This window comes from Monodon monoceros, unplaced genomic scaffold (genome assembly GCF_005190385.1).
Source record: "Monodon monoceros isolate NGI ecotype Baffin Bay Population unplaced genomic scaffold, NGI_Narwhal_1 Super_Scaffold_13, whole genome shotgun sequence".
Classification (NCBI taxonomy): Eukaryota; Metazoa; Chordata; class Mammalia; order Artiodactyla; family Monodontidae; genus Monodon; species Monodon monoceros.
Genome location: NW_021703769.1, coordinates 47,823,242 through 47,837,031, shown reverse-complemented (window position 1 = coordinate 47,837,031; position 13,790 = coordinate 47,823,242). Strand labels below are relative to the sequence as shown.

At 44.2% G+C, this 13,790-nt stretch overlaps 1 protein-coding gene across 2 annotated transcripts in view; it reads left to right on the top strand.

Moving 5' to 3' along the window:
- PCSK2 (proprotein convertase subtilisin/kexin type 2) overlaps positions 1–13,790 on the top strand; it is a 210,732-nt gene that overhangs the window by 110,119 nt on the left and 86,823 nt on the right. For both annotated transcript variants that reach the window (XM_029221234.1, XM_029221235.1), the window contains 2 exons: positions 5,615–5,728; positions 7,333–7,441. In XM_029221234.1, coding sequence (XP_029077067.1) covers positions 5,615–5,728; positions 7,333–7,441 — 223 coding nt within the window. The remainder of the gene's footprint in view (positions 1–5,614; positions 5,729–7,332; positions 7,442–13,790) is intronic.

Below are 13,790 nucleotides of genomic sequence, written 5' to 3'. Positions count from 1 at the left end.
TCGGCAGGTGGACTCTCAACCACTGCGCCACCAGGGAAGCCTGTGCCCATTTTTTAATTGGGTTTTTTGTTGTTGAGTTGTAGGAGCTGTTTATGTATTTTGGAGATTAGCCCTTGTTGTTCGTATCATTTGCAAATGTTTTCTCCCAGTCCATAGGTTGTCTTTTCGTTTTGTCTCGTTTTGTTTTTTACGGTTTCCTTTGCTGTGCAAAAGCTTGTAAGTTTGATTAGCTCCCATTTGTTTATTTTTGTTTTCATTTCTATTGCCTTGGGAGAATGACCTAAGAAAAAATTGGTATGACTTATGTTAGAGAATGTTTTGCCTATGTTCTCTTCTAGGAGTTTTATTGTGTCTTGTCTTATATTTAGGTCTTTAAGCCATTTTGAGTTTATTTTTGTGCATGGTGTGAGGGCATGTTCTATCTTCATTGAATTTACGTGCAGCTAGGACTTCAATATATCTTTTAGGGGGACTAAGTCAACGCATAATAGTGGTAAACAAAATAATTCTGAGTAATACAGAAAAGAATAGTGTGATACAAGCGACAGCATCACAGATTTCATAAACCAGTATTCTCAGCAACATATCAGTTCTGTGTTTTGTGGTTTTTCTTCTCATGCTCACTTCAAGCCAAGACGTTCTGCACGCCCTTTGGAGGCAGCACCCTGGATTGCCCCCCCTTCTCCTGGCCCCTCCCTGGCCCTGCACAGTCGGTGCTAATTAGCAGCTGTTTAATTATCAGCCCAGCAAGGAAGTGATCCCAGCCCTGATCCTTAGAGAGTTTTATGAAGTTATGCTGTCCCAGATACAGGAAGGTTGACTGTGTTCCGTGCCTTAGGGAGAGACTGCGTGCTTTAGTGGAAAGTTCATGGCATTTAGAACTGATCAACCTGGGTGACTGTTGTGTTTTCAGTTTTTGGACAATGGTCTCTGAACCTTCGTTTCCTCAACTATAACCATACCCACCCACAGTTCTGTTGAGAAGGCTAAATGTAGGGAAAGTACCTTGTTAACATAAGTTATAAAATAGTATGCCAATATGCAGGGGTGGTGTCTTCCACACCCTAGTATCGTCTGTATCTAGCACACTGTAGATGCACAAAAATGTTTGTTGACTGAAAAATTCTTAATTAAGGAGAGACACCAGGAGAGCAAAGGCAGTGGGTGTTGTTCGGGTAAAATCTGTGTTTGCACATGTGTCAAATTCAGGTTTAAAATTTGAACCGGAATTGTAGAATATCCCTCTATTCATTTTTAATAAAATAATGCCCAGTAACACACACACCTGCTCTCTTATATTTTTTATTTGTGTAAATGTTTAGGTCAGGGCTCCCCTGGTGGCGCAGTGGTTGAGAGTCCACCTGCCGATGCAGGGGACACGGGTTTGTGCCCCGGGCTGGGAAGATCCCACATGCTGCGGAGCGGCTGGGCCCGTGAGCCATGGCCGCTGAACTTGCACGTCCGGAGCCTGTGCTCCGCAACGAGAGCGGTCACAACAGTGAGAGGCCGGCGTATCACAAAAAAAAAAAAAAAAAAAAAAAAAAAAAATTTTAGGTCAATGGGCCAACTTGGGGGAGAATTCTACTGAAGCTAGCTGTATGGTTTTTACTTTTGTTTTTTGTTTTTTTTGAGAAGGCAAGAAGCTATGGTTAAGTTGTATGCATGTCATTGGTACTATAAGTGGTAGTGAAAGGAATTGTCTGTGAAAGGTCACAATTCAGAGGAGGGAGAAAAGAGAATGAAAGTGGCCTTTTGGTTATAATGTGAGGGAGGATTATAAATGCTTGGAAATACTTCTTTGACATTAAGAGCTTTATCACACATAGAACTGTAACACTGAAATCCTCCCCAGAGGTCTTTAAAACTAGTTCATAACCTCATCCCTCAGCTCATGGCAATCTCACTTATAATAGAAAAAAACCCAGATGACCAGTAAGAGGAAACTCGTTGGGTAAGTTATGGTACATTCCTCTATGGAATATTTAGGTAGTCACTAAAAATTAAAAGATGAGAGGGACTTCCCTGGCGGTCCAGTGGTTAAGTCTCCTCACTTCCACTGCAAGAGGTGTGGGTTCTACCCCTGTTCAGGGAACTAAGACCCCACACGCTGCACGGCCAAAAAAAATAAAATAAAAGATGAGAGTTATGTAGCAACATATTAAAGTTTCTATGATTAGATACTTAATGAAGAAAGGATACACAATTTTATCTATAGTATGATTACTATTATGTAAAAATTAGGTTAAAATGCAAGTTAAGGTTGGACAAGAACCCAAAAAAATGAAAACAACTGATGGCAGTACATAGCATCATTGTGGGGGGAGAACACTCTTCTCCAGTTTTTTGTGTGTAACAAGTAAAAATATGTGTCTTAAAGGTGTTCATCTCTCTTGGAATTGTAACTGTGATCTTCACTGAGGTCAGGATTCAGAAAGCCCTCTGCAGTGTCTTAGGATTCCTGATTTTTAGTAACATGAGGTGCAAAATGGCAGACCCTCGAGTCACGCTTTGGTGCTTCTGAGTTGCAAGGAGGGTGCTGTCCAGGGAGCACAGCATCCCAAAGCATCACTGGTTTCCATTAAACCTAATTTATGGAATTAAAAATTAATTTTATGGAAATGAATTTAAACAGCCTTTCGTTAGAATGCACTTGGTCTAATTGAGTTTGGAGTGGTATTGTAATAGCCATTCCTCAACTGTTATTGGAAAAGATGGAATCTGAGATAAGTCTTCCTGTCCTTACGCTGCTGGGAACAACTTGTGGAGTTTTCCAACATGAGTCCAGTATAATGGGGACCCTTCTGGGGAAGTCAGGCAAGGCTCCCATCCGTGAGCAGAGCAGGTAAAGACTTGGTTGTGGGACTGAAATGCGAAGTTGCGAATTCAGGATGGATGGCCAGCTCCAGCTCCTTCTTTCCCAAGGTGCTTGAATACTTGCTTCCACAGTAACAGGAAGTTTTGAGGGGGCATGCTGTGGTTCTTTACAGGTTGAGAATGTAGGGGATGGGGAATCTCCTCCCTACCACTCTTGAGTTCTTATGGCTGGACTAATAATACACAGAAATGAGACAGATGAACGGGAGAAAAAGAAACACAATTTAATTCATGCACACGCAGGTCTCATAGAAGCTTTTATACTTTTTAGACAAAGAAACAATAAATTTGGGAAAAATTGACAGGACGAAGAAATTCAGGTTTTGGGTGCCCAGTTAGTGAAGAATCTAAACAGAATTGGGGCTTGAGGTAGTGAATGAAAGAAGTAAGAAGGTTTGTCTATACAGGCTCCTTGGCTTTGAATTCCCTGGCTCTGGTGATAGGGTGTTCTTCTACCTCCAGTTGTAGGGAGTGCACCTTTCATATGAGAGATTTACTTCCTGCTTCTAGGGAGGCAGGAAGGAGGGTCAGAGTGTCCCTCTTGCATTGGCCATTTCTTAAGTAACTTTAATAAATAATCAATATGCCATTGAGGCACAATTTGGGGTGGCCCCCCCAGGGCTCCAACAAGAGCTACATTTACTTCAACATTTTAAATGTTGTACATTAATGAATGCACACACACAGAAATGCATAGATAAGTATATATATATATATATATATACATGCGCATATATATGGTGGCAGCTGTGAGACTACACCTTGTAGACCTGTGACCTCAGGGACCCTAGCTGCCATCCTCTGAAAGCCAGCACTGCGTTGACCACAGGCCACACTTTCCACGGCTGCTCCAGCCAAGGATGGAAGATGCAAGCGTGCTGACGCAGTTGTACCCTGAGAGGCTCAGGGTTCCTCCAGCAGCTGCCTCTGATCCCCAGCAGGCTTGCCAAGCCTGCCTCAGACGATGGGGCAGGGGACGGGCAGTGGAGGACACTTTGCCTCTGCCTGTTCACTCTCTTCTTTACGGGGTCAAACTTGCATCACTTTCTTGTGTTTTCTCTCCTAACAAAATCCTTACACATTTAATCTCCTCTTGGCATCTGCTTCTCAGAAGATACACGTGTATACACACTCACATACCTATATGGATAGGTATATTTGAATATCTCCATTTGATGGACATTAGTTGTGCCCAGATTTGTGACGTTATAAAAATAACCATCCATCCCATTTTTTCCAATTATTTTGCTATTTCTTTCAGGGGGCAGGGGTTAACTCTGCCACAATGAATGTCTCCTGTTGGAATCCCCCTCAAAGAACTCACAGAGCAAATGCCATACCCACTACTTCTCTAGAAGTAGAATTTCTCGTAGACTTAGAGTTTTTCTGCAAATGAGCCCCGGGCCTTCCCGCATCTGCATGTGGAGCAGGGAAGTAGAGAGGAACTACTCTCCCACAGCCTCCCCCGCCTTCCAGGGCAGCAAGGAAGGGGAGGGTTATCGGCCACATCTGTGGTCCCTTTGTTCCTGACTTGGAGTCTTCTATTTTCCCTCATCCCATGTCAGAGTTTGTGGGTGCAAGCAACAGAAATTGATTCTGGGTCATGTGAACGAAAGTGAATCTGTTGGAAAGGGATGTGGAGCTCACAGTCTGTAGGAGGCTAATGGATTGGTCTTGGGGGAGCTCCAGGCTGGGCTGTGGGAACGATGGCCAGGATCTTTTATGGGGAGAGCCTGGTGAGTGAGCCTCTGAGATAAATAGCCTCCAAGGGTCCCTTCTGCCTTCACATCACTTTCCCAAGGTTCATACCCTAGAAGAGAGATACCCATTGAGGCACCTCTGAGGCAGAGAGAGGCTTCAGATTCTTTACAGGAGGCTGGTGCCTTGAATTTCACTCCCACCAACACAGAACCCAGTGGGCTTGAGGTAATCTCCCAAATGCACTGGGGAGTCCTGGAAGAAGGAGAAATGAATGTTCAGAAGCAAAATATAACTTTAAAAAATTAAAAGCACCCAGCACACACCCTGTTATCCATTTGCATAGTCCTTGAGTGTGTAGATGCTCAGCCACAGCTATTGGATAATGAACTAGCTATTGCCCGAGTGAAAGAAAGGTTCCCGTTTGGGACAAAGCCCAGCTGTTGCCAGGAGCCTCCTAATTCAGCTCCTAAGTTTCATTTCCATCCAAGGGCTTGGGGTTCTGTCTGACTGTCCCAAAATGAAGTGTCCTCATTGCAAGGACAGCATCAATTTATCTTCAAAGGTCCCTCACTTACCTTCTAGAACTTTGCCGTGGACTTGCTGGCTTGTCAGGCAGGTTTTTCTTGTTTTGTTTTTGGCCGATTCCCAAAATGGATGCTGGGAAGCCCTCCAGAAAAATAGTCTGTGCCAGTTCCACTGTTTCCCTTTATGAATCCACATTCCTTTCCTTAATAGAAGTGCTTCACTGTTTTAGTTCACTAATGCCCCTACCGCCTTATCTCCCTTGAGAATACTTTTCTCCATCTCCTTCTTATTTTAAGGACACTCACTTTGAGCCATCCCCGAGGCCTCTTTGTTGAGCACAAGCAGAAGTAAATGATCTTGGAAAATAATCATAAAGTAAGAATGTGCATGAAATGAACTTGGTTTCTGCTGAGGAAAAAAACCCCAACACATTCTATACAAATAGAATTTGAATTTGTAGAAATGAAGTCCAGAAGAGGGGTGTTCAGGTAACATGCCAGTATTGTCATTCCAGGTAAAGAGGGCCTTGCAACAGGAAGGGTTCAACCGAAAAAAGCGAGGGTATAGAGACATCAACGAGATCTACATCAACATGAACGACCCTCTTTTTACGAAGCAGTGGTATCTGGTAAGCATCTCGGTATCATTCCTAATGTTTCTCAGCTTGGAACTTCAGATAGAAGATGGGTTTCTATTTCCTCATGATTCTGTGGGATGTCAGCTAACACCCCACTCGGTACTAGCTGATAGGTATTGATAGCACCCGACTCGGTGCTAGCGATGGAAACCCCATCTGCCTGGTGAAGTGAATATTTTCTCACACACCAGCAGTCCTTCTTGACCTATTTAGGTGAGTTGGTTATGTTTAAAAGGGGCTCAGTGTCTCCAAACCAACACAAACGGCAGGGCATATTGAAGGAAAAGGAGTGGCTAATTTATAAATGTTTATAATTTATAAACCGTCCATTGTAGGAATGCATCACAACTTCCCTCTTGGGGCTTCAGAGCTTGACTATGCTTTACGCTTTGGGGCATGGAATTCTACAAATCCAATCTGCATAACTGAATGAGCTTATGTGTATTAGGATCAGGCTACGTTTCTTGCAATAACAAACAATCCCCAAATCACAGTGGATTAACAGAATCAAAGCTTGTTTCTCACTCATGCTTCACAGCCAATGCTTTGTAATCCCCAGGGACCCAAGCTCCATCTCAGCTGCATCCCAACCCCTGCTTTCATGGGCATCTCAACGAGGGGAAGGGGCAAATCACACTCTGGCTCTTAAAGCTCCTGCCTGGATGTGACAAATGGTTCATGAGCTCACATTCCAATGCCCAAAACCAGTCACGTGGTTCTAGCTTCCAAGGGGTTGGAGAGGTGTCATCTTCGCATGTGCCTAGAAGGGGAAGAGCAGTCATTTTTATAAAGAGAACCAATGACATTCACACAATGTTTCAGCGACACGGTAACAGCCAGCTCATTACTATGGGCTTCTACCAGTACAAGCTCTGACTTCGCTATTTTTTTATGATTTATCTTTGAGAAAATCTGCACAGGACAAAAAAGCATAAAAAGAGGGTAGTGAACATATTTGTATGGAATTTTCCTTTTTTTTCCTTTCTTTCTTTTTTGATTTTTTAGGGGGAAGGCATTTTTATTTTTTGCATTAGAACATGCACCAAAGTTGAGCCAGCTCTCTTTAATTCAGTTCAACAAATATTTTTAAGCAAGACTTGGTGTGGTGGTACTGAAATTACAAAGATAAATAGAACATGCTCCCTCTTGTAAAGAATATTGTTATTTAGTGAGGAAATCACATTCAAATAAGAATAATCTGAGACAATATGCACTAAATTCTGCAAGTGAGGGATAAATAAAGAGCTACAAGAGCAAGCATTTAATTCTAAATTGCGGAGGGTTTCTTGCAATGTTGGCTCTAAGGAGTTTAAAGATAATGATCTAGTCATAAGAGATAGGAAGATTGAAACTGTGTTTGCATATTTCCGTAAAACAGAAAACATTGATTTTGTGTATATCAAAAAAATGGAGGGAGAAGACTAGAAGAGGTGGATGGGAAAACACCCCAAAGCACTGTTTCATGGAAGATGTTGCCCTTTATCTGGCCCTGGAATACCGGGTGTCTGAGGAGTGTGGCAAGTAAACATTTACACAGGTGCTTTACCACCTACACCAAACTAATAAGATTCTCTGCTTTGGAATTCCTGAACCAGATCAATACCGGGCAAGCTGATGGTACTCCTGGCCTCGACTTGAATGTGGCAGAAGCCTGGGAGCTGGGATACACAGGGAAAGGTGTTACCATTGGAATTATGGACGATGGTGAGTATTTCAAAGGCTGTACATCACCTGGAAGCAAGTGTGTCTTTGCACACCTTTGGAACACAAAAGATTCATTGTTTTGGAGATGCAAATTAGAGGCAGAATGGCCAGATGCTGGGCATGGTCGTCTATACTGTGTCGACATCCTCACATTTCTCCACATCAGTGGTCCTCAAGCTCGAGGATGCCCTTCACAAATATTTATCGAATTAATAAGTTTAAAAATATTTAAATGAACTAATGAAAGTTGACCAGCATTGAACTGTAATTTCTTATTGGGCCACTGCTTATGCCTTACTTTAAAACGGCTTCTGGGCTTCCCTGGTGGTGCAGTGGTTGAGAGTCCGCCTGCCGATGCAGGGGACACGGGTTCATGCCCCGGTGCGGGAAGATCCCACATGGCACGGAGTGGCTGGGCCCGTGAGCCATGGCCACTGAGCCTGCGCGTCCGGAGCCTGTGCTCTGCAACGGGAGAGGCCACAACAGTGAGAGGCCCGCGTATCGCAAAAAACCAACCAAACAAAAAAAGCGGCTTCTGTTTATATTTACCATCTATTTCTCTAGATCTACACTGTCCAGCGTGGTAGCCACTAGCAGTATGTGGCTATTTACATTTAAGTTTAAATTAGTTAAAGCTAAATACAGTTAAAAATTCAATTCCTCGATCGCATTCGTTTCACTTCAAGGTCTCAATAACCACATGGGGCTAGTGACAATTCAATTGAACTTCATTTCTATCATCCCAGAAATTTCCATTAGGCAGTGTGGCTCTAGATCCCCGCAACAGCTTTTTAGTAACGGGATTGGGGTTTGGGGAATTTTGGCTTTATTGCTACTTTCAGAATGAGTCGTTGTAAAGCAAACTGATGACATTTTTTAATACATGCCCCCTGCAATATGTTATTCTATCCCACATGCCTGCCCAGCAAAGATTTAGCAGAGCTTTCTTTTTTATAGTTTGTGATATGAAAACCAATGGGTTTGATGAATCGCTGTGTTTCTAACTACACATGCCCTTGGCTCTGCCAAGATTCTGGAGCATCTCTGCCCTGCCGTCGTCCCGTCGCGGGTGTATTCTTGCCTGTCGTTAGCTGTCTGGGTCCTCCGTAAAAGCTCCACTGTGCACTACTGGTCTAATTACATATAAAGTCTATACAGAGATGAAACAATGGAGCCTTTCTCTTCTCAAGATCCTCAAAGAACACTATGCTCTCTAAAGCAAGCCTTTGAAGCAGGACTGATGGGAAAACAAGGAGAGTCAGCGTGCTTAAAATCAGAACTGTCTTTGTGTGGGCTCATTAAATATTAACATAAAAACAATGCGCAGTGTTTTCTGAGGTGTGAGATGTTTTGAAATGGATGTAAAAGCTTTCTCCAGTGGCCAGGGCTCTCACAAGAAGAAAGGCGCTCTCACGAGTGTGTTTGTGTGTGTGTGTGTTTGCGCGCGTGTGCCAATGTGGAGAGCTTACCTGTTTCTCCTTCCTAATGCTTTGGCTTAGAAAACACCGTGGATGAGCCCAGCTCACCCAGGAGAAAGATGCATGTAGGTTTGGGGGAAACCTGCCTGGGATACTTTGTAATCACCATTTCATCACACAGATGTGGGGGGACCAGAGAAGCACCCTTAAAAGTGGCCACAGAGAGGCACGGTGCTCTCACAGAACCCCCAACAGCCCCCGAGATGCCCGTTTCAGGATTCTTTAACTCCAGGCCCCTTGACTGACCTTTCTTCGTCCCTTCTGAAGAGAGCTAAGGAGAGGGCGTCACCTGCCTCTGGTCCACATTTCCTGGCCTGAGAAGCCGAGCCCGTTACAAAGTCTCAGCAGAATTTCCTATTTGATGTTATTTCTCCTGCTGAGTTAGTGGCCTTTGAGATTCAAAAAAAAGTGCACCCTCTGCCCCTCTATTGTACTCCTAACTTCCCCATTGTTTTGGTCGTCCACTGCTGCAGAACAAGCCACCCCAAAACTGAGTGGCTTAAAACAAACACCCTGTTGCTAACTCTCACAATTCTCTGCGTTGACCAGGCTCAGAGGGACTGTTTGGCTTTGGGGTCTCTCATACAGTTGGGCTAAGAAGGAAGCTGGGGCCAGTGTCAACTGGAGTCTCAACTCGGTGCTAAAATGGCTCGGCCTCCCTCCAGCTCCTCGTGGCTTTCCCAGCAAGGTGGCTGGATTTCGTACAGACGGCCCAGGGCTCCCAAGAACAGGCATCCTAAGACAAGAAGCAGGAGCTGCCAGTCCTCTCGAAGGCTGAACCTGGGATGGGCAAGCATTGCTTTGCCCCTTGCCACTGGATAAACAGTCTGAGAGCCGGATTCCAGGGGAGGAGAAATATCAATAGATCCTGCCTCCTGGTGTGGAGAGAGACAAAGGATTTTGAAACCGGCACATGCTTGTTCAGTAGGATAACTGAAGAAAAGAAGACGACTAAGCCATTCTCCAAACCCAGCGTTGAACAGCAAGATGAGCGCATCTGGGGCAAAAGCGGCCACAGCAAGGGCAAGTCCAGACGCATAGCCTCTCACCATGTGGTGGGACATTTCTGCCTAAACACCCACAGACGCGAAGCAGAGATGATGAGCTGGGAGCATCAGGGCTGCATCTTCTCTCTCAGCTGCCTACACACGTGGATGGTGTGGAATCGTTCCCCAGATAGTCTCTCAGCAAGACATCACCCCAAAACAAGGTCAAAGACACACACGGATGCTGACCCTGAGACCTAAGAGCAAAATTAATGTCATATTTTATAAGCCTGCCTTGTGTGGGAAATAGTTGGTGATCTGTGTGTGGAAGGTTCGATTTGTGGACAAGCACAGTTTTAATACTCGTTCACCCCTCTCTGGTTGCCCAGCTGAAAAACTCAGCCATCATCCCCTCTGCTAGATCCAATGACTTGATAGATGCTCACTGCTTTCATGTAGGTGCTTCATTAGGTGCAACTCAATGTGACTGCCGTACCCTACATACCTCTGGGAAAGAACTTCCATGGCTACCTGTTGCCAAAAGGGCAGAAAGAATTTCTGAAGGGTCTGCTCTGACATTCTGGGCTTGTTGATGTCAGCAAGGACCCTGCTTAATGATGACGATTCATCCCTTTTGTTGTGATGGAATTGTTTGGTGTTGGGAGCTTAACCTGGAAAGTAGGATGTGGCCGTAATGAGACTCGGCGACAGACAGGAGTCACCCAGCCCCAGGACGGGCGCTGGCTATCGAGGTCAAAGATGGTCAGTGAAGGCGTGAGTCAAGGCCTTTATCTGATGGAGTGAAGGAAGTAAGATTGAAGGCCAGTGAGGCAGGGTCAGAGAGAGCTTTCAAGCTGAAATAAAAATAAAAACTAGCGTTTCGTGAGTACTATGTGCTAGGCTCCACTTAACATTTGGAAGCAGTCATAATTATTCTCTAAGGTTTGTGTTATTATTATCCACCTTTTGCAGATGAAGAAATTAAGGTTTAGGGAGAGAAGAAATTGCCCAAACTAATCTTCACCACCATCTTCAGTGCTTGAAACCCACCCTGTGGCTCTGCCTCCCTGGTGAGACTTTGTGATGGGGCCTCATCCTTATAAGCAGAGGTACAAGTTTCAGGGCCAGACAGTCACCCACAGCCTTCCAGGAGATTTAGAACTCTGTCATATGTTGAAAAGCGGTGTTGTCTCTCCTACCTTGGGCTCTGCAGGCCCCAGAAGGTCCGGCAGGGTGTCTGTCCCCGTTATTATTGCTGTGTAACAAGTGACTCCAATATTTAGCCGCTTAAAGTAACTATTTTTCTTGCTCATAAGATTTGTGGCACAGGAATTCAGAAAGTCTGGACAGTTCTCACTTGAGGTCTCTCATGCAGCTGAGCTCAGGTGTTGTCTGGGTGGGGGTCATCGGAAGGCTAGAGTCCAGAGATGTTATACATCTCAACTGAACTATTAGCATTGTAACTAAGAATATGTACATGGAGCTCACTAATTCCCTGAGGTCTCCAGAGGTGCCAGCGATTCCTGAGAATATGGACTGTTGTAGATTAGACTTTCAAACTAATGACAGATACTAATGGTTTATGAACAAAAATATAACCAAGTATTTGTCATTTGTGTGCATTATGATTGGCTGGTGATGAGTCAGTGCCCCCTGTAGACTGTGAGGCTTAGATGGTTGTACAGCTCAGGTTCTGTATCTAAATTGTGTTTTTCCAGGACCTACGTAGCACCTGGCTTTCATTGCTGAAAATAAACCAGTGAATGAAAATAAGAGTGAATACATTAATAATACAAGAACTGAAACATAAACAGATTAAGAAGATGTATTCAGTGACTTCCACCTTCAAAGATAATCAAATATACAAAAATATTGAAATACTATTTAATTGCCAGGTTATTATTTTCATGCTTAGCTCATTATTATTTTTTCTGAGTCATGTCTATCATCCTTAAACTATCAGTAATATTTTCTTCCTCAGACCAAAGTCTGTATCTGTTCTAACTTCACATTCAGTCTTCCATTTAACCTAATTAAAGATCCTTTATTTTAATTAGGCTAAACTTATCTTATTTTCATTCTGATTTCCTTCTGGTTTCAAATTACCTCTTTGCTTTAATATTTTCCCATCACAGAGAAGAGACTACTGCCTCTTAGAAAATTCCTTTCCTAAATAACTTGCACTATTAGAATTTGAGGGCATGTTTTAAAAACTGACTCCCTGTTAAGAAAAAAAAGTATTCTCTGTATCTTTTAAACTCATCCGTATGTTATAAAATGTTTTGCCTAATAATGAGTTCAAAAAATGTAACCAATTTCCACAAACGTATAGGAAAATTTAATTTCAACACAGCACTCTAAAACCAAGTAGATTTTTCAAATATTTCTGCTCATCTGCACCATCCACAGAACCCTAAAAATGTGGTAGATTAAGGTACTAATGAGGATGCAAGAAATGTAATTTATTGTTTACTGCAAGCTAAACACTTTCAATGAACTGGCTCCAACCTCGAAAACTGCTTTGCGAGGTAGACAATATTCCCATTTCAAAGATGAGGAAGCTGAGGCTCAGAGAAGCTATATGGCCAAAGCCACACAAATATTACAGTGCCTGAGCCTGGACAGAACTGATCTGTTGGTCTCATAGCCTGTGCTTATCCCCAACTCCAGCCCACAGCCTACACTGACCATCTCTGGATCAGGAGGGGAGAGAAGGATGGTGGGGGGAGGGCCTGGCTATAGTCTCACAAGCAGCGTGAGGACAGCAATTGCTTCTGATGTCAAAACATGAAAACATCAGCAGCACAGTGACTCCCAGTCCAGAAATTACTTGTGTAACCAGGAAGAACAAAGGAAAACTTCCTTTTAGAAATATACATTTGGGGCTTCCCTGGTGGCGCAGTGGTTGGGAGCCCACCTGCCGATGCAGGGGACACGGGTTTGTGCCCTGGTCCGGGAGGATCCCGCATGCCGCAGAGCGGCTGGGCCCGTGAGCCATGGCTGCTGAGCCTGCGCGTCCGGAGCCTGTGCTCCGCAACGGGAGAGGCCACGACAGTGAGAGGCCCGAGTACCGCAAAAAAAAAAAAAAAGAAATATACATTTGGATACAAGTTCTTTTTCACAGGACAAAGCTATAATGTGGCCTGGCCTTGGTGTGCATGTACTGAAGGTGACCACTATGATAGGGACTTAATGACGCTTCTGGCTTTCAAATATTGCAACCCAATAGAGTTACTAATGCCACTGGAATAATAGGACCACCCTGTTCTCACCCCTACCAGGTTGAGAAGAAAGCAAGCACAGAGAGGCCAAGCACCCTGCCTGAAGTCGCACAGCCAGTTGGCAGCGTGGTTGCGATTAAAACTCGAGTCTTTGACTCCAAAATCTACACTCATAACCATGATGCTAGGTAGTACAGGAAGCCAGCCGATTTCTGAGAGGGCTGGATTCTCTGATGTCACTGCTGCAATGATTATATGGCTCTGCAGACCTGGATGAGAGCTTTGCAATTTGCCCTTTGAAGTTTCACAGTGCTTTCTGAGATCCACGTGTTAATGGAACCCAGCAGTGCTCATGGACCAAAATTCTACCATTGCAACAACTCTTGGACAGCAAGACGGGCCACATCCAGGAGAAAGTGCAGGACTCCTGGTGGGAGGCTCCCTGGAAAGCCTTCTGCAGAGACAAGAACCAGCTCCCACCCAGGACACCTCGTGGGAAATCACTTGCCCTTTGCCTGATGGCTTTTCTCGCCGAACTGTGTTCCTCTGGTTACCGTGCCAGGCAACGCTCTCTTAATCCATTGCTGTCCGGGCTCTGTTAAATAATTATCACTTTTCCTCCCCAGAACCGGTTTCATTTCAGAAGAAATGCCAGTTGATGCTT